At 42.8% G+C, this 19,309-nt stretch overlaps 1 protein-coding gene across 8 annotated transcripts in view; it reads left to right on the top strand.

Annotated features, from left to right (window-relative positions):
* Positions 1 to 18,328, top strand: part of tncb (tenascin Cb) — a 159,782-nt gene extending 141,454 nt beyond the window's left edge. For all 8 annotated transcript variants that reach the window (XM_073052078.1, XM_073052079.1, XM_073052080.1 and 5 more), the window contains 6 exons: positions 8,478 to 8,613; positions 9,161 to 9,312; positions 10,954 to 11,050; positions 15,001 to 15,162; positions 15,283 to 15,446; positions 17,144 to 18,328. In XM_073052078.1, coding sequence (XP_072908179.1) covers positions 8,478 to 8,613; positions 9,161 to 9,312; positions 10,954 to 11,050; positions 15,001 to 15,162; positions 15,283 to 15,446; positions 17,144 to 17,263 — 831 coding nt within the window. In that variant the 3' untranslated portion in view covers positions 17,264 to 18,328. The remainder of the gene's footprint in view (positions 1 to 8,477; positions 8,614 to 9,160; positions 9,313 to 10,953; positions 11,051 to 15,000; positions 15,163 to 15,282; positions 15,447 to 17,143) is intronic.
* The last annotated feature ends 981 nt before the right edge of the window (positions 18,329 to 19,309 follow it).

Here is a 19,309-nt window from a genome sequence, read left to right as displayed (position 1 = left end):
GACAACAAACTGTACGAGTACAACAAGAAAGAAAATAATAATAATAAATTAATAAGCAATAAATATCGAGAACACAAGATGAAGTGTCCTTTAAAGTGAGTCCATAGGATATGGGAAATGGTCTGTCATTGTGTGAGTGAAGTTGAGTGAAGTTATCCCCTCTGGTTCAAGGGCCTGATGGTTGAGGGGTAATAACTGTTCCTGAACATGGTGGCGTAGGTCCTGAGGCTCCAGTACCTTCTTCCTGATGGTAGTTGTGAGAAGCGAGCCTGCTTGGGTGGAGAGAGCACTTGATAATGAATGCTCCCTTCTGTCAGCATGCGGTATGTGGATGTGTTCAATTGTGGGGTGCTCTCTTCTCGTGATAGACTGATAGATAGATAGATAGATAGATAGATACTTTATTCATCCCCATGGGGAAATTCAACTTTTTTCCAATGTCCCACCATACACTTGTTGTAGCAAAACTAATTACATACAATACTTAACTCAGTAAAGAATATGATATGCATCTAAATCACTATCTCAAAAAGCATTAATAATAGCTTTTAAAAAGTTCTTAAGTCCTGGCGGTAGAATTGTAAAGCCTAATGGCATTGGGGAGTATTGACCTCTTCATCCTGTCTGAGGAGCATTGCATCGATAGTAACCTGTCGCTGAAACTGCTTCTCTGTCTCTGGATGGTGCTATGTAGAGGATGTTCAGAGTTATCCATAATTGACCGTAGCCTACTCAGCGCCCTTCGCTCAGCTACCGATGTTAAACTCTCCAGTACTTTGCCCACGACAGAGCCCGCCTTCCTTACCAGCTTATTAAGACGTGAGGCATCCCTCTTCTTAATGCTTCCTCCCCAACACGCCACCACAAAGAAGAGGGCGCTCTCCACAACTGACCTATAGAACATCTTCAGCATCTCACTACAGACATTGAATGACACCAACCTTCTTAGGAAGTACAGTCGACTCTGTGCCTTCCTGCACAAGGCATCTGGGCCATATCCACTACTTTTTGCAGGCTTTTCCATTCAAAGGCATCGGTGTTTCTATACCAGGCCGTGATGCAACCAGTCAATATACTTTCCACCACGTATCTCTAGAAGTTTGTCAAAGTTTTAGATGACGTGCCGAATCTTCACAAGCTTCTACAAAAGTACAGGTGCTGCTGTACTTCCTTTGCAATGACATTTACATGCTGGGCCCAGGACACATCCTCTGAAATGATAATATTGTGGAATTTAAAGTCACTGACCCTCTCCACCTCTAATCCCGCAGTGAGGACTGGCTCATGAGTCTCCAGATACCTGCTCCTGAAGTCAATAATCAGCTTAATAATTAGGCCACTCAGCCCATCAAGTCTGCTTCAGCATGGCTATTTTATTATTCCTCAACCACATTCTCCTGCCTTCTCCCCATAACCTTCGATGCTCTGACTAATCAAGAACCTATCAACCTCTGAGTTAAATATACTCAATGACTTGGCCTCCATAGCCATCCATAGCAATGAATTCCACAGACTCATCACCCTCTGGCTAAAAAAATTCCTTCTCATCTCTGTTCTATTGGATGCTCCTCTATTCTGAAGCTGTACCCTCTGGTCCTAGACTCTCCCACCACAAGAAACACCCTCTCCACATCCACTTTGCCTAGACCTTTCAAAATTTGATAAGTTTCAATGAGATCCCCCCCCCCACCCCCTTTGCCAATTAAAGATTTTTAAAAAATCAGAATTTCACGGCATTTTCCTGAGTTTGATCTACGGCCTATCAGTGAACAGGAGCCTGAGAAGAGGTGACATCACACAGATTTAAAAAAGCAGTGCTTTGCAGCAGTTTTTGGAGATTGAACTGTGGCCAATCAGTGAATGGGATTCATTAGCAAGGGCGAATAAAAATAAGACAGGACAAGCAGAGCAGCTATTGAGTGAGTGGGCCAGTGTTAGAGTGGGGGAGACTTTGACTTTGACTTTCTTGGGCAAGCTAAGTATCTGATGTTTCTTTTTCATTCCTCATCTGTTTGGGCGTAGTGAGAGCGGAGAGAATAACTCCTGGGGCAGTTAAGTTCTTTGTGTAAGATGTGGGAATTCTGTAAGACTTCCTGTACACCCTCCCAGGTAACCACACCAACACAGAGCGCACAGAGCTGCAGCTTCTCCAAGAGCGTTAAAGAACTGGAGCTGCAGCTCGATGACCTTCAGCTTATACAGGAGATTGAGGAAATGATAGACAGGAGCTGCAGTGATTGGGTCTCTGGCGCTGTGGGTCAGAAGAGAAGAGAGGTGAAGGGGACTGCAGAGTGATAGATGATTCCATAGTTAAAGAAATAGAGATGAGATTCTGTGGACGTGACGCAAACACCCGGGTGGTATTTTGCCTCTCGGCTGCCAAGGTTAGGGATGTCTTGGATTGTGTCCACTACATTTTTAAGGGGGAGGGTGAGCAGCCAGAAGTCTTGATAAATATTGGTACCAATGACATAGGTAGGAGAGGCAAGGAGATGCTAAAGGGAGCTTGGTAGAAAGTTGAAAAGCAGGATCACTGGGGTAATTATCTCTGGATTGTTGCCTGTGCCACATGCCAGTGGGGGTAAGTGCAAGAGCATTTGACAGCTAATGGTGAGGCTCAGGAACTGGTGCAGGGGGGCAGGGGTTGGGATTTCTGGATACCGGGATCCCTTCTGGGGAAGGTACAACCTGTACAAAAGGGATGGGTTACACGCCAACCAGAGGAGGACCAAACTCCTTAAGGCAGGTTTTCCAGAGCTGTTTGAAAGGGTTTAAACTAATATGACAGGAGATGGGAACCGGATTTGAATTGAATTGACTTTATTTCCTACATCCTGCTCGATAGTAAAAATCTTTACGTTACATCACCATCTAAATATGCGATGTGAAATTTATAGTAATTTGTAATATACCATAGAAATACAATTGTGTCAGCATGAACTAATTAATCTGATAGTCTGGTGGAAGAAGCTGTCCTGGAGCCTGTTGGTCCTGACTTTTATGCTGTGGTACCGTTTCCCGGATGGTAACAGCTGGAATAGTTTGTGGTTGGGATGACTTGGGTCTCCAGTGATCCTTCAGGCCCTTTTTATCCACCTGTCTCTGTAAATATCTTGAATGTTGGGAAGTTGACATCTCCAGATGCGCTGGGCTGTCCATACCACTCTCTGCAGAGTCCTGCGATTGAGGGAGGTACAGTTCCCATACCAGGCAGTGATGCAGCCAGTCAGGATGCTCTCAATTGTGCCCCTGTAGAAAGTTCTTAGGATTTGGGGTCTCATGTCGAACATCTGCAACTGTCTGAGGTGAAAGAAGCGATGTTGTGCTCTTTTCACCACATAGCTGGTATATATAGACCACATGAGATCCTCGGTGACGTGTAACCATATAACAATTACTGCACGGAAACAGGCCATCTCAGCCCTTCTAGTCCATGCCGAGCGCTTACTCTCACCTAGTCCCACTGGCCCGCACTCAGCCCATAACCCTCCATTCCTTTCCTGTCCATATACCTATCCAATTTTACCTTAAACGACAATATCAAACCTGCCTCTACCACTTCTACCGGAAGCTCATTCCACACAGCTACCACTCTCTGAGTAAAGAAGTTCCCCCTCGTGTTACCCCTAAACTTCTGCCCCTTAACTCTCAACTCATGTCCTCTTGTTTGAATCTCCCCTACTCTCAATGGAAAAAAGCCTATCCACGTCAACTCTATCTATCCCCCTCATAATTTTAAATACCTCTATCAAGTCCCCCCTCAACCTTCTACGCTCCAAAGACCTAACTTGTTCAACCTTTCTCTGTAACTTAGGTGCTGAAACCCAGGTAACATTCTAGTAAATCTCCTCTGTACTTTGTCTATTTTGTTGACAATTTTTCTATAATTCCTGACATCATCCTAAATGTATGTGGAGGAACTTAAAGGGCTAAGGATGGAGTAGTTAGTTTACAGACGGAGGCTAGGAGTAGTGAGACAGCTAGCAGGGACAGGCTGATGATAGAGCAAATTGCAGTCAATGGGATGAGTTGCAATGTAAAAGGGGGACAAAATAGAAAAGGTTGATGAAGGACTGAAGGTGTTATAGTTGAATGCACTCAGTATACAGAGTAACTTGTAGCACAATTAATGATTGTCAGGTATGATGTTGTGGGCATCACTAAGTCGTAGCTGATAGAAGTTTATAGCTGGGAGTTTAACGTCCTAAGATATAGATTGCATCAAAACGACAGGCAGGAAGGCAGAAGGGGTGGGATGACTCTGTTGGTAAAAAATGAAATCAAATCATTAGAAAGAGGTGACATAGGGTCAGAAGGTGTTGAGTCTTTGTGGGTAGAGGTAAGAAACTACGAGGGTAAAAAGACCCTAATGGGAGTTGTATTCAGGCCTCCAAAGTGTAGCCAGGATGTGGGGTACAAATTACAACAGCAGATAGAAAAGGCATGCCAGAAAGGGCATTTTACGATAGTCATGGGGAATTCAATATGCAGGTAGAGAGGGGAAAATCAGGTTGAGACTAGATTCCAAGAGAGGGAATTTGTAGAATGCCTACAAGTTGGTTTTACAGAGCAGTTCATGGTTGAGCCCACCAGGATATCAGCTATTCTGGATTATGTGTTGTGAAATGAACCAGAATTGATTAGAGAGCTGAAGGTAAAGGAACCTTTAGGGAACAGTGATCATGATATGATAGAATTCACCTTGCAATTTGAGAGGGAGAAAGTCAGCTGTATCAGTATTACAGTGGAGTAAAGGGAATTACAGAGACATGAAAGAGGAGCTGGCCAAAGGGGATTGGAAAGCGACAATATCAGGACTGATGACAGAACAGCAATGATTGGAATTTCTGGAAGCAATTCGGAAGGCGCAGGTTAGATACATCCAAAAGATGTATTCTAAAGGCAGGATGATGCAATCACGGCTGACAAGGGAAGTCAAAGCCAGCGTAAAGGCCAGAGAGAGGGCACATAATAGAACATTAATTAGTGGGAAGTTAGAGGATTGGGAAGCTTTTAAAAACCAACAGAAGGCAACTAAAAAAGTAATATGAAGGAAAAGATGGAATTCAAAGGTAAGCTATCAAATAACATTAGATAATACCAAAAGTTTATTCAGATATTTAAAGAGTAAAAGAGGTGAGAGTGGATGTCAGACCACTGGTAAATGATGCTGGAGAGGTAGTAATGGAGGAGGGGAGGACAGGGAAATGGCAGATGAACTGAATAAGTATTTTGCAGCACTCTTCACTGTGGAAGACACTAGCAGTGTGCCAGAAGTTTGAGAGTGTCGGGGAACAGATGTGACTGAAGTTGCCATTACCAGAGAGAAAGTGCTTAGGAAACTGAAAGGTCTGACGGTGCATAGATGCAGTAAATCGCATGGACCAGATGGCCTACAGCCCAGGGTTCTGAAAGGGATGGTTGAAGAGATTCTGGAGGCATTAGTAATGATCTTTCAAGAATCAATAGAATCTAACACGGTTCTCGTGACTGGAAAATTGCAAACACCACTCCACTTTTCAAGAAGGGAGAGAAGCAGAAGAAAGGAAGTTATAGGCCAGCTAGTCTAACCTCAGTGGTTGGGAAGATGTTGGAGTTGATTTATTATGGATGTGATTTTGGGGAAATTGGAGGCACATGGTAAAATAGGCCATAGTCTGCATGGTTTTCTTAAGGAAAATCTTGCCTGACAAATCTGTTGGAATTCTTTCAAGAAATAACGAACAGGATAGACAAAGGAGAATCGGTGGATGCTGTGTACTTGGCTTTTCAGAAGATCTTTGACAAGCTGCCACACATGAGGCTGCTTAACAAGTTAAGAGCCCATGGCATTATAGGAAAGATACCAGCTTGGATAGAGCATTGTCTGATCAGCTGGAGGAAAAGAATGGGAATAAAGGAAGTCTTTTCTGGTAGGCTGCTGGTGCAGACTCGTGGTGTTCCATAGGGTTCTTTTTTGGGACCACTTCTTTTTATGTTATGTCAATGATTTGGATTTTGGGATTGATGACTTTGTGGCCAAGTTTGCAGATGATATGAAGATCGTTGGAGGCGCAAGTAGTTTTGAGGAAGCAAGGAGGCTACGAATTAGGAGAATGGGAAAAGTATTAGCAAATGGAATACAGTGTTAGGAAGTGTACGGTCATGCACTTTGGTAGAAGAAATAAAAGTGTAGACTATTTCCGAAATGGAGAAAAAAATTCAAAACTCCAAGGTGCAAAGGGACTTGGGAGTCTTTGTGCAGAATTCCTCTAAAAGGTTAATATGCAAGTTGAGTCAATGGTGAAGCAGGCAAATGCAATGTTATCATTCATTTTGAGAGGACTAAAATATAAAAGCAAGGATTCAATGCTAAGGCTTTATAAAGCACTGGTGAGGCCTCACATGGAGTATTGTGAGCAGTTTTGAGCTCCCTTATCTAAGAAAGGGTGTGCTGACATTGGAAAGGTTTTGGAGGAGGTTCATAGGAATGATTCTGAGAATGACTGATGGCTCTGTGCATTTACTCACAGGAATTCATAAGAATGAGGGAGTTACCTTCTCAACTCCAGCAAGTACAGTCCCAGACCATCAAATGCTCCTCATACGTTAAGCCTCCTCATGCATTCCTGCAATCATTCTCCTGAACCTCCTCTTGAATGCCAGCACATCTTTTCTCAGATAAGGGGCTCAAATCTCCTCACAAAACTCCAGGTGAGGCCTTACCAGGGCCTTAGCAACGCAACTCGCAAGGTAACCTTTAGGGAATCTGCACAAGGGCTCCCAAGTCCCTTTGCATCTCGGATTTCTGCATTTTTCCACATTTAGAAAATAGTCTATGCTTTTATTTCTTTTACCAAAGTGCATGACCGTACACTTCCTTACACTGTATTCCATCTGCCAGTTGTTCACGCAGTCTCGTAATCTATCTAAGACCTTCAGCAGACCCCTTACTCCCCCAACACTACATGTCCCTCCATCCATCATTGAATCACCTGCAAACTTACCCACAAAGTATTAACTCCATCATCCAAATTTTGACTTATAACATGTAACGAAGTGGTCCCAATACTGACCTCTGCAGGCCATCACTAGTCAACGGCAGCCTACTTTATCATGCGTCTCCAAGTACACTGAAACCTCATCCTTAATATTGGATTCCATCATATTCCCAACCACTGGAGTCAGGCTTACTGGCCTACAATCTCCTTTCTTCTGCCTCCCTCCCTTCTTAAAGAGTGGAGTGACATCTGCAAATTTCCAGTCCTCTAGAACCAGTCCAGAATCTAGTAAACGATCATTACTAATGCCTCCACAATCTCTTCAGCCACTTCTTTCAGAACCCTGGGGTGTAATCAATTTGGTCCAGCTAACTTATCTACCTTCAGACCTTTCAGCATGATTTTCCTCCGAGTGCTCTGGTTTCCTCTCACAGTCCAAAGATATACTGGTTGGTAGGTTACTTGGTCATTGTAAATTGCCCAGTGATCAGGGGATTTCTGGGCAGCATGGCTCAAAGAGCTGGTAGGGTCCATTTCCTTCCATTTCCGCTTTGCTTCTCAATAAAACAAAACAGAAGTCTCTTGTCATGCTCCATTGCTCCAAAGAAAAGCCCTAGCTCACTCAACCTTTCACAAGCTGTCAAAATGCACAACATTTCAGTTGGAACAGTGAAGCTATTAAGCAGAATTCTCATCATCAGGATCTCAGTATCCAATATAAAATAAAAAAAATAAAAATTCTGAAATAAACCACCTTCCCACCCTGGCTATGTTAACACTTCACATGGGCTGAGTCTTGATCCAAATTACCCCAGTTATTCCTTTTCTGTCATTCTAGTTCTTAACTGTTAAATTTGACTTCACAGCAATTAAATTAACGCTGACCTTAACCACTTTGAATCTTTTTTATACTAACATAAATGGTCCTTCCAAGTTTTCCTTTACATGATTTTATTCTTGTGCCAATGGTAAGTTTTGTTTATTTAGCCATTAGTTTCTGGGAATTGCTCGTTACTGGTTCAGCCAGTGTTAATGGCCCATCCCTAATGTCTTTGAGAAGGGACTGCTTGTAGTCATTCTGATGACGGTTTCCAGGATCTCAACCCAGTGATGATGAGGAACTGGCATTGTATTTCCAAAGGAGGTTGCTTGAGTGACTTGGAGAGGATCTGCCAGTGGAGGCATTTGTGTCCTTACAGCTGATTGAGGATTCAGCCGTGGAAGGTGGTCCCATGCAGTCTAGTGGGACAACTACCAGAGCGAAAGAGTGGACATGATTTCAGTCTGTGATCACCAGGAAACTGAGGGCCTGTGAGGCTTTGGTTTAACAGACTGGGCCTTCAGAGGTTCCAGCTATCCTCCCTTTAGAACTGATGGCAAATGTGAGGGTTTGTTGGATCCATTATTGTTACACCTCAGCTTAGTTATAAATGTCACACAATTCTCCTCTGCACTTACAAGAACTCCTTGCTTTCACTAAGCTTTTTACTTCAACAGAAAGTGGAGTATTTTGGGGCTACAGAAAGGTCATACAGCCTGATTCAACTGGAGCCATCGACAAGATACAATGTGAAGCTACAAGCCTACAAAGGCTCAGAAAGGAGCAGCATCATAGAGACCAGCTTCAAAACCGGTAAGAGGAGGAGGACATGATCAAGCACTCCAGTTAATGACTGGATATTTACCATAGGAGGTAGAGGCAAATGACCTTTCTCATTTTAGTTCAAACTCTCCAATCTATTTCACAATAAAATGTCTACATATCATGGTCTTTGGGGGCTTGATGGTGGGGGGGCGCTGATGCTCTTTGCTGGAACAAGTTGGGGAAGGAGGAGGGTGAAGGGTTAATGCTGCTTGTGAGTGGGAGGGGAGGGGATCTTTGGGGTTCTGACGTTTTTCTGCCGTTCATCCGGTGGGGTTTTTTCTCTCTGTTTCGTGGATGTCTGTGGAGAGTAAGGATTTCAGGTTGTATACTATATACTTTCTCTGACATTAAATCATACCATTGAACTTTAACAACAACGTGTACTCAAACACACACAGCCACAGACACACAATAGTTAATTGAAATACCTATATGCTGTAACTATATCCTGACCTTGTTGTATGATTTTTATTTCCTATTTAGTAGTACTCCAGGATTACTGACACTACCCTCTGCCTCCCCCTTCTTTTTGTAGTTGGGTTACTGTACCCATTCCCCAAGGATTGTTCTCAGACCTTGCTGAATGGAGAGACCAGCTCAGGGCTCCAGACCATTTTCATGAACGGCAACCGCTCTCAGCCGCTTCAGGTGTTCTGCGACATGACCACAGACGGAGGTGGCTGGATGGTAAGTACTGTCTCAGAAGACCCTGGAAGTAAAACGTCAGCCGCAGAAATCATCCTTGTTCCACCAGAGTCCTCCCCCACTGTCGAGACTAACCTGCCCAACTCTCTTTATTGGATCTGAAAGAGCAGCTGTCTCTCCTTCCACAGAAACAGGCCCTTCAGGCCACTGAGTCTGCACAGACCGTGTAGACCAGCCAGTCTATACTCCCGACAGCGTCTTTACACAGAGGGTAGTGAGTACTTGGCCTGGGCTGCCAGAGGAAGTGGCTGGGACGGGTACAGTTGCAACATTTAAGAAGTTGAGGAGGGGAGGGGCTTTGAAGGCTATGGACCAAATGTAGGAAACTGGGACTCCGCGTGCAGATGCCGTGGTCAACACAGTCCAGTCGGGCTGAAGGGCCTGTTTCCATTCTGTATTCCTCAATGAGTCTGCAACTACTGCACCCTCCACTACTCCCCTACACACCAGGGACAATTTACAGAGGCCAATTACCCTACCCTTTAGGTATAAATGTGTCAAAGTAATTCAAAGTAAATTTTACTATCAAAGCATATATATGTCACCATGTACAATCCTGAGATCCATTTTCTTGTGAGTCATCACAGCAAATTTATAGAGTAGTCGCTATAACAGGATCAATGAAAAATCAACCAGAGTGCAGAAGACAACAAACTGTGCAAAGGCAAATATAAATAAAGAGCAATAAATAACAAGAACATGAGATAGTGAGATGAAGAGTCCTTAAAGTGAGATCATTGGTTGTGAAAGTGATTGAAGCTCATTACAGCCTATGCAGCCATTAAACTTGTCTCAAAGCCTCCTCCTGCGCTGCCTTGCTGACTGCCGGGACCACTTGGCATTTGGACCTCAGGTACGGTCACTGCTCAGGCCACAAAATGGGTCTGCCCGCCTGCACCAAGACGAGCGGGTAGGGTGGGCGTGGAGGATGAGCGGGATAGACAGCAGATGATGATTCTGGAATATGGGTGGAAGGGAGGGAGGACTGGTGCAGGAGGGGAGAGCACAGAGAGCATGAGGGTGATGCAGGTCGCAGAGATCTGCCCCAGTGGAATGGACAACATGCATTCTGATAGTGAAGTCATATGACATTAGCATCCCAAATATTCCAAACCTCGCACTTTAACCTGGAATTTGGAAGGGTTAACACAACCCTCCCCACCACTGAGGACATCTTCAGGAAGTGATTTCTTGAGAAAGTGACATCCATTGCTAAAGACCCTCACTATCTACACTTTCATATGCTCTCTTCTCGTTATTACCATCGGGGAGGAGGTACAAGAGCAGAACATCCCTTCAGCCATCAGATTTATGAACTCATGAAAACTATCCCATTATTCCCTTCTTTTCTGTACTACCTGTTTATTTTGTATATTGTAATTATTTTATGTCTTTGCACTGATGCCTCAACAAATTTCACATCATATGTGATGGAGATAATAAACCTGATTCTGATTGTGATTTTGATTCAGTTCTGACTTACAAACAATGAACATGTATTGCATATACCGACAGCCTTTCTGTAACATTACCAACGCAGCGTGTCTCTGTTTTACAGCTTCCAAAGTAACAATTATTAATTGATCAAAAACTAAGACTGACTGAGTAATAAATTAATTCCAGGTGTTTCAGAGGCGTGAGACTGGTGAGGTGGATTTCTTCAGGAAGTGGAAGGATTATGCTGCTGGATTTGGTGATCCTTCAGGCGAGTTCTGGTTGGGTAAGTGTGCACAAATTATCAGATTGTTTTAAGGGGGACAAGTTACTGATGTTACTTTCTTCACCAATGGCAGAAGGTAGTATATTTTATGTCAAAACTACAGAATAAGCCTGCTTGCTTAGGAAGGAGACAGAAGGCCTAGTGACACGGTGTCATAACAACAACCTTTCCCTCAAGATCAGCAAAACAAAAGCACTGGCCTTTAAAATCAGGGAGGGTGCAGTGCACACACACTCACAGTGCTGAGGTCAACAGGGTTCAGAGTTTCAAGTTTCTTGGAGTGAACATCACCAAAAGCCTGTCCTGGTCCAACGATGCCCATGAAAGCTCACCAGTGCTTCTACTTCCTCAGGAGGCAGAAGAAATATAGCATGTACCCTCACTGATTTTTAGAAGGGCAGTTTCTATCCATCGTTATGAGATATTTGAATGATCAGAGCCAAAGGACACTACAGCAGCGAAACAGGCCCTTCGGCCCATTCAATCCTCACCAAACTATTGATCTGCCTCGTCCCATCAACCTGCACCCGAACCATAGCCCTCCATACCCCTCTCATTCATGTACCTATCCGACTTTCTCTTAAATCTTGAAATAGAACCTGCATCCACCACTTCCACTGGCAGCTCGTTCCACACTCTCACCACACTCCAAGTGCAGAAGTTCCCCCTCATGTTCCCCTTAAACCCTTAACCCATGACCTCCAGATCCAATCTCACCCAACCTCAGTGGAAAAAGCCAGCCTGCATTAACCCTATCTGTACTACCTTCTACATTCTACAGAAAATAGTCTTAACCTCTTCAACCTTTCCCTATTACTCAAGTCGTCAAGTCCTGGCAATGTCCTAGTAAATTTGCTCTGCACTCTTTCAATCTTATTGACATCTTTCCCTTCAGAAGGTGACCAAAACTGCACACAGTACTCCTGTACTCAGTACTTTGATTCATGAAGGCCAATGTGCCAAAGGTTTGCTTACAACCCTATGATACCACTTTAAAAGAATTATGGATCTGTATTCCCATAGCTGATGGACTCTGACCTCTAGTATGATGAGATGGACTCATGACCTCTAGTATGATGAGATGGACCCATGACCTCCCACTCCACCTCATTATGACTTCATACCTTTTTGCCTCCTTGTCCTGCATTTTCTCTGTAACTGTAACACTTCATTCTGCATTCTGTTACTGTTTTCCCTTGTACAATCAACGCAATGATGTGATGAAATTATCTGCATAGAAGGTATGGAAAACATACCTCAGGTACATGTAGGTACCTGAAGGTACCTCAGTACATGTGATAACATTAAACCAATCTATTTCCCATTAAATAACCCTTCATACATCTTCACGTCAATACATCACACTTTTCATTGTTCTGAAAACCCGGGAGGTGAGCGGCCTGCCTGACTTCAGTGAGACTGCGAGGTCACTTCATACAAACAGGACAGCCTGTTATAAACCCATTAATCCCCTAAAAGTTAAATGACTCCAATGTTGTGAGTTAGCTTATGATAACCCAGTCCCAAAGTTTGTGTAGTTTTTAAACCAGCTGCTGGGCAGGGAACCAAAATTTCATCAAACACAGCACTGGATCACATGTTTTCTTTAATAAAGTAATAACAGGAATATGTGGGGAAACCTTCTGCAGTCTCCGAGCCCCCTTGGCAAAACATGCCCGGATAAATTCACTAGCATGAACGGGGGGATGGTGAATGGTCATGGACTGCTGCTGGGAAATTCAGTGAGACCAGAGGTTAAAGGGTTTGGGAGCATCTGATTGGGCCTTCCACATGGGTAAAACCCATTGCCGCCCCACCCTCTGAACTATTGCTCCACACACCAAATGAAAACTGCACATCCAGTAGAGATCTTGTCTGTTATCAGGAGGAGATGCCTAAGGACTGGATCAGGCCTGGGAAGAGAAAGGGAAGGGTAAGAGAGGGCTGTATTGGGACATAGTGGGGCTGATGCTGGAGGCTGAGGGCCTGGGAGGCCTTTTGCCTGATTATTGTGACCTTCCAGGAGTGAAGTTATCAGTGAGGCTGGCGTTGAAAAGACCAGTAGAAGTAAATTAGATGCAGGAGACCTAACAGAGGTGTGCTTCGAGATGGTACTATCTGGAATCTGCTGTAGGATGCCCTTTTCTGCGTGCATAGCTTCTGAGAAAACAGAAAAGCCGTGTGTTCTGAAGGGGACTTTGCAGCCACCTGGATGGAATTCCCCATCTGTGATGTCTTTATACGCACAGTAAACATGCTTTGCCGAATTTCCTGGATGGCTTCATTCAACGTGGGAATCATTGCTATTGTATTCCTCTTTGGAAAAAGTTAATACCATGTGCAGATCACTGAACAACTTAGACTTCCAGCTCATACTGTTCAGACTGTTGATGGGATATGGGTACCGCTAAAGGTTACTGGAGGAGAATTCTGTACTTGCTTGTTGATGCCAAGTGGGAGAGAACCAACTAACCGCTGTTATGTACAGCTTCTGACCGCTGGGTTCCGTATTAGCATATGGTAGTATATTCCATATTAGCATATGGTAATTTGGTTCCGTATTAGCATATGGTAATTTGGTTCCGTATTAGCATAGGCTAACAGCAACCAAAGACTCCTCCTCAATGTGTCTGATTACTCTCTTGTTGGCATATAACAAAAAATAAATAACCAGGAAAGGACAGGATGACATGAAATAGAATAACATGATAAAAATGCATCTACTGGCATTTATGGAGGTTTATGCAGAGAAGAATAAGAAACCTTCTTAAAGCATAGAGGAGGGATATGGGCCAAATGTATGCATTAGCATAGATAGGCTCCTTGGATGTCATGGGAAGCTGGGCAGAAGGGCCTGTTTCATTGCTGTATAACTCCATGATTCAGTGATTCTGAGGGGATTCACAAGGCAGATGCCATAGGAAGGTTTCTCCTGATTGGCAAGTCTAGAGTTAGGGGACTTACTTTCAGAATAACAGATCACTTAAATAAGAGGCCAATGAGGAAGAACTTTTTTTCTCCAGGGGATCGGGAGCCATTTGTACTCTCTGTCGTAAGAGGTTGAGAGATTAAGTCATTAATATGTTCAAGCATGAGATGGAACAGTTTTAGACTCAAAGGGAATAAATCTAGGAAATAATCCTAGACAAACATCAGAATAGTCATGATCTTACTGAATGGAAAACCACTCAGTAACCAACCCCACGATCTGCTCCAGCTGTCAGAAAAATGACTGGCTGCTATCCTTTGGGCATTTAGCTTCTCTCTTTCTTCCCAGCCGCCGGTGTTTCTGTTGTGATGGATGTCAGACTGTTCACACGCTTTATCTCCAGAGGTTAGACCCACCTCGTGGGCAGCATGCTTGCACAGATGCATGTGTTGCCAATCACAGCACCAGTAGCCCAGGTCCCTTTTGACCTTGGATCCTGTGTTGCATGGAATTTGTATCTTCTCCCCTGCGACAGTATGGACATCCTCCAGTCTGTCTGGATTGCTCCCACTTCCCAAAGATATTGAGGATGGTAGATTAATTGGCTGATATAAATTGAGCCCAGTGCATGGAAGGGCAGGGTCTGAGTAGGTATATTGTATGAAAAAAGAGGATGTAACAAAATACTGTGATTAATAGGATTAGTGGGTTTGTTCTGAGAGCTGGAACAGACTTAGTGGGCTGAATAGTCTCCTTCTGAATATTAAACCCTTTTGTAAATGGTTTGAATTCTAACTAATGCATTGTTCACATCTGGCCACAAAACAGAGAACATCCCTCACATGACTCCTGTGATCAAACAGTGGGTCATGGCAAGGGAAGTAAAGCAGACCATTATCAGGAGTTATAGTTCTGATAAATCATAGAAATTCATTGACACACATCCCATTAGCTCTTGGTGGACAGAGGGATGAAAGTTATCTTGGTTAAATATATAATAAATGTAATTTCTGTTCCCTAGGCCTTGAGAACCTTCACAAGATTACATCAGAAGGACATTATGCGCTCCGGGTAGATCTCCGGGATCAAGGGGACACTGCTTATGCAATCTATGACAAATTCTCTATATCAGACGCTAGAAGTCGATACAAATTGCATATTGGAGAATACAATGGAACAGCAGGTAAACTTTAAAGGTGGTGAGAAAGATAAATATTGAACTAAATGAGTATCAGTGTTCATTTTGGTCAAGAACAAGTAATCCATGACTATTCGATGACCGTTTCTCTATTTTGCTGCTCAGGTGACTCTCTGTCCTACCACCAAGGTCGGCCATTTTCTACGAGGGATAGAGACAATGATGTAGCAGTGACCAACTGTGCTCTGTCCTACAAGGGAGCCTGGTGGTACAAGAACTGCCACAGGGTAAACCTGAATGGGAAATATGGAGCTGAAAGCCACAGCCAGGTACATATGAGTTAATTAGGGGCAAATGAGTGTGCATGGCCTGATGCTATCATTCCCAGAGTTATTATGGAACCTAGTAACTGTGAAATCAAGGGTAACGACAATTTGATCCAGTTCCCTACCAGGTCAAAGCCAAAGTAGATGTGAAATACAGAGCAAAGCTAGAACACTGAACTGTTTGGACACATCTCTTCCACTTTTTGACACCAAAGCCTAAAAATTGGCTAATGCAGAAAGAAATGTTTTCCATCAGTTTTGTTTTGTATATAGACCTTCCAAAAATCAACCTGAATATGATTTTAAGGACCTGCCTCCTGCTGCTGAATTGAATCAGGAGCTTCCTGTTGCCCTTCACCCTGGAGGCATCAATTCCCCCTCCTACTCTGCATGAGTACCACCACCACCACCACTACCCATTGGTAACACTCCGTGTAGGTCTCCACGATCGAGGGGGCACTGCTTATGCAATCTATGACAGATTCTCTATATCGAATGCTTAATATTGATATAGATTGCATATTAGAGCATACAGAGGAACAGCAGGTAAACTTTATAGATGGCGACTAAGACATATGCATTCTGGTAGCACTAGCTTCAATGGAATGGATTTCAGAGGAAAAGTAAAACCACAGGAGATGACTTTCTAGGCTGCAGTTCCCAAAGCTCTCACAAGCCAAGTCCAATTGTAATCTAATTGGTTGGTGTCATCAGTCTGCAACACAACTATCATTTTACTTATAATAAATATGCCAACATCTGCAGATGCTGGAAATCCAAAGCTGAAGGAGCTCAGCAGGTCAGGCTGTATCTATAGAGATGAATAGATAGTCAACGTTTTGGGCTGAGACCCTTCTTTAGTACTTCATAAGAACATAAGAAATAGGAACAGGAGTAGGCCATCTGGCCTGTCGAGCCTGCTCTGCTATTCTATAAGATCATGGCCGATCTGGCCATGGACTCATCTCCACCTACCTGCCTTTTCCCCATAACCCTTAATTCCCCTACTGTGCAAAAATCTATCCAACCTTGTCTTAAATATATTTATTGAGGTAGCCTCCACTCCTTCATTGGCAGAGAATTCCACAGATTCACCACCCTCTGGGAAAAGCACTTCCTCCTCATCTCCATCCTAAATCTACCCCCTCCCAAATCTTGAGGCTATGTCTCCTAGTTCTAGTCCCACCTACCTTATCTTATTTATCCTGCCTGTGTCTCATCTGTCCCTTTCATAATTTTATATGTTTCTATAAGATTTCCTCTCATCCTTCTGAATTCCAGCAAGTACAGTCCCAGGTGACTCAAACTCTCCTCAATGTCTAACCCCCTCCCCCCCCACCCCCATCTCTGGAATCAACCTGGTGAACCTCCTCTGCACCACTTCCAAAGCCAGTATATCCTTCCTCAAGTACAGAGACCAGAACTGCACACAGTACTCCAGTTGTAGCCTCACCGGAACCCTGTACAGTTGCCGCATAGCCTCCCTGTTCTTAAGTTCAATCCCTCTAGCAATGAAGGTCAACATTCCACTTGCCTTCTTCATGGCCACCAATATAATAAAAAGAGAATTAATTGAGCCTAGGCCTAACTTTATCAATATTTCCTATCCTAATTGTGGAATTTTTGCCTACATGTTGGATTAGTTGTTATATTAAAGATGTGTTATTCTGGCACTAAATTTCATATTCGTTTTTCAACAGGGCATCAACTGGTTCCACTGGAAGGGACACGAGCACTCGATTGAATTTGTTGAAATGAAACTGAGACCACATACCTTCAGAGGCCTTCAGAGAAAGAAGAGAGCACAGCGACAACACTAAATAACCAAACTAGCCGAAAACATTAAAGGTTCATAGTGTACAGAAACACCAGTAATTTAGCTCGCATTCGAGTTAATGGGCTGTATGAGCCTCGCTAGAAAAGCTCTCTCACCTTACATGGGTTTAGCTCCACTCAGTTTAAACACCAAAGATAATTTTGACAATAATTAACATAGGTTGCTATTGCTTTTAGGGTCATAGCTTTATATATATTGCTCAGAGGGCAGGGGTGGCCTTGTATGTACATCATTACGCCTGCACAGTCATCAGAGTGTATTGTCTATATTCCGTTCATCATGTTGGGGATGTGTTGCCATGGCAGCGAACGGACCAGTTGTCCTTAAAGGTTTAATGTACAGAAGCTTCATGTTTAACTATCAGATGTATAAGCTGAATGTCTCGATGTGAATTTGGAAGTTTTACTTTGGGAACATGGAGCTTGACGTTTGTGACCTTTTACAGAAAGGGAGGTGTAATTTGAGAAAGCATTTATTGTTTTTTTTGCCATTGATTAGCAATTTCAGGGTGTTGTATTTTAAAAATCAACCACATGTTGGTTCTGTTTAGAATAGAACACAGTCATGTAAATACAAAGGAAAGCTAGGAGCCCTTCCTCTTATAAATTGTCCCTTTTGAATAGAAACAAATCTCAGCAAATTGCCTGTGAATCACACAAAGAATTAAACGCAACTTTTGTGAGTTATCTCCTCAAAGATTACATTTGGATTGTTTAAATAATCATCTTCCATTTATTTAAATACCATGGCTGCTGTGCTGAAAGGAAAAGAGAAAATAGTGACATACTTTTCAGGAATTCTATTTTCAAAACAAATGTAAAATGTGATATTTTTACTCTTTCAAGAATTCACAACCAAAACAATGCATTTCCTTTTCTCCTGATTATAGGCAGTCCTAACTGTGGAAAGACGTGATCACTAAACCCAAGTTACACAGTACATGACCGTGGTATACATTTGTAAAATAACAATTGTTTTTCACAGGGATAATTGCAATGTCTGTTTTTGTGTACCCCTAATTAAAATAAAGTAATGGTGTTTTAATGAATGATACTTGTATTTCAGTACCTTTAAGGGAAAGAGAGAGACAAATACCAAATAGACTGTCATCACTTGCAATTTCCTGAGAGAAATTATGCCACTATTCTCAATTCTTCTTCGGGTTTTTACCTTTGCTAAGATCAGACCAGCTTTGATCTTACTCATTGGGAAAACATGTCAAGCAGATAGATAGCCAACTTCAGCAGCTGTTTCTCATGTTTTTGTGTCCGAATTGATTAGTAACACGCACTAAGACTTCTTGGCCTAAGAAAATAGGTGAGATATGGGAGCGCATCATCCATTCAGTAAGTCAGCATAGGCAATATGCCAAATGGACTCCTGTATTAAAAGGAAATATGGATTTCCATCACTGAGAGCTAGTACATCATTTTAACTGTGGAGATTTTTCACAGGCCAATTCATCAATAAATACTCTCCGTCTATTAAGGATTATTTACAAGGCAAGGCAATGGAAAATAATATTACCATATTATGTGTCCGAGTCAGGGCAACCAAGGGAGAATAAAATGTGCCTCCAAATCAGCTCTGTCCACAGTTTCTTCAGGAAGATCCCATTTGAATGCTGGAAATGTTTCACAACCCCACCAAGCAACATGAAGAATGACACTACAAATTAGACCAATGATTACACAGATCAATTTTAAACTCTTGTTGAAGTGGAAAGTGTAATTTTGCCCATGGTAAATCAGTCACTGACTGGCCGTGTGAAAACAGCGACTAACATTGGTAGTTGACAATTAGTCTATTATTGTCACATGGACCAAGGTACAATGTAAAAATGTTGTTCTACATACCTTCCATACAGATCATTTCATTCCGTCAGTGCTTTGAGGTAGTACAAGGGAAAAACAATAACAGAATTCAAAATAAAGTGTTATACATAGTTACAGAAAAGTTCAATGCAGGCATAAGACCATGACTATCTAGATTGTGAGGTCAAGATTCTATTGTATTGATCAAGAGTCTT

This window comes from Hemitrygon akajei, chromosome 7 (assembly GCF_048418815.1).
Source record: "Hemitrygon akajei chromosome 7, sHemAka1.3, whole genome shotgun sequence".
NCBI lineage: Eukaryota > Metazoa > Chordata > Chondrichthyes > Myliobatiformes > Dasyatidae > Hemitrygon > Hemitrygon akajei.
This window is presented reverse-complemented; position numbering and strand designations above follow the sequence as displayed.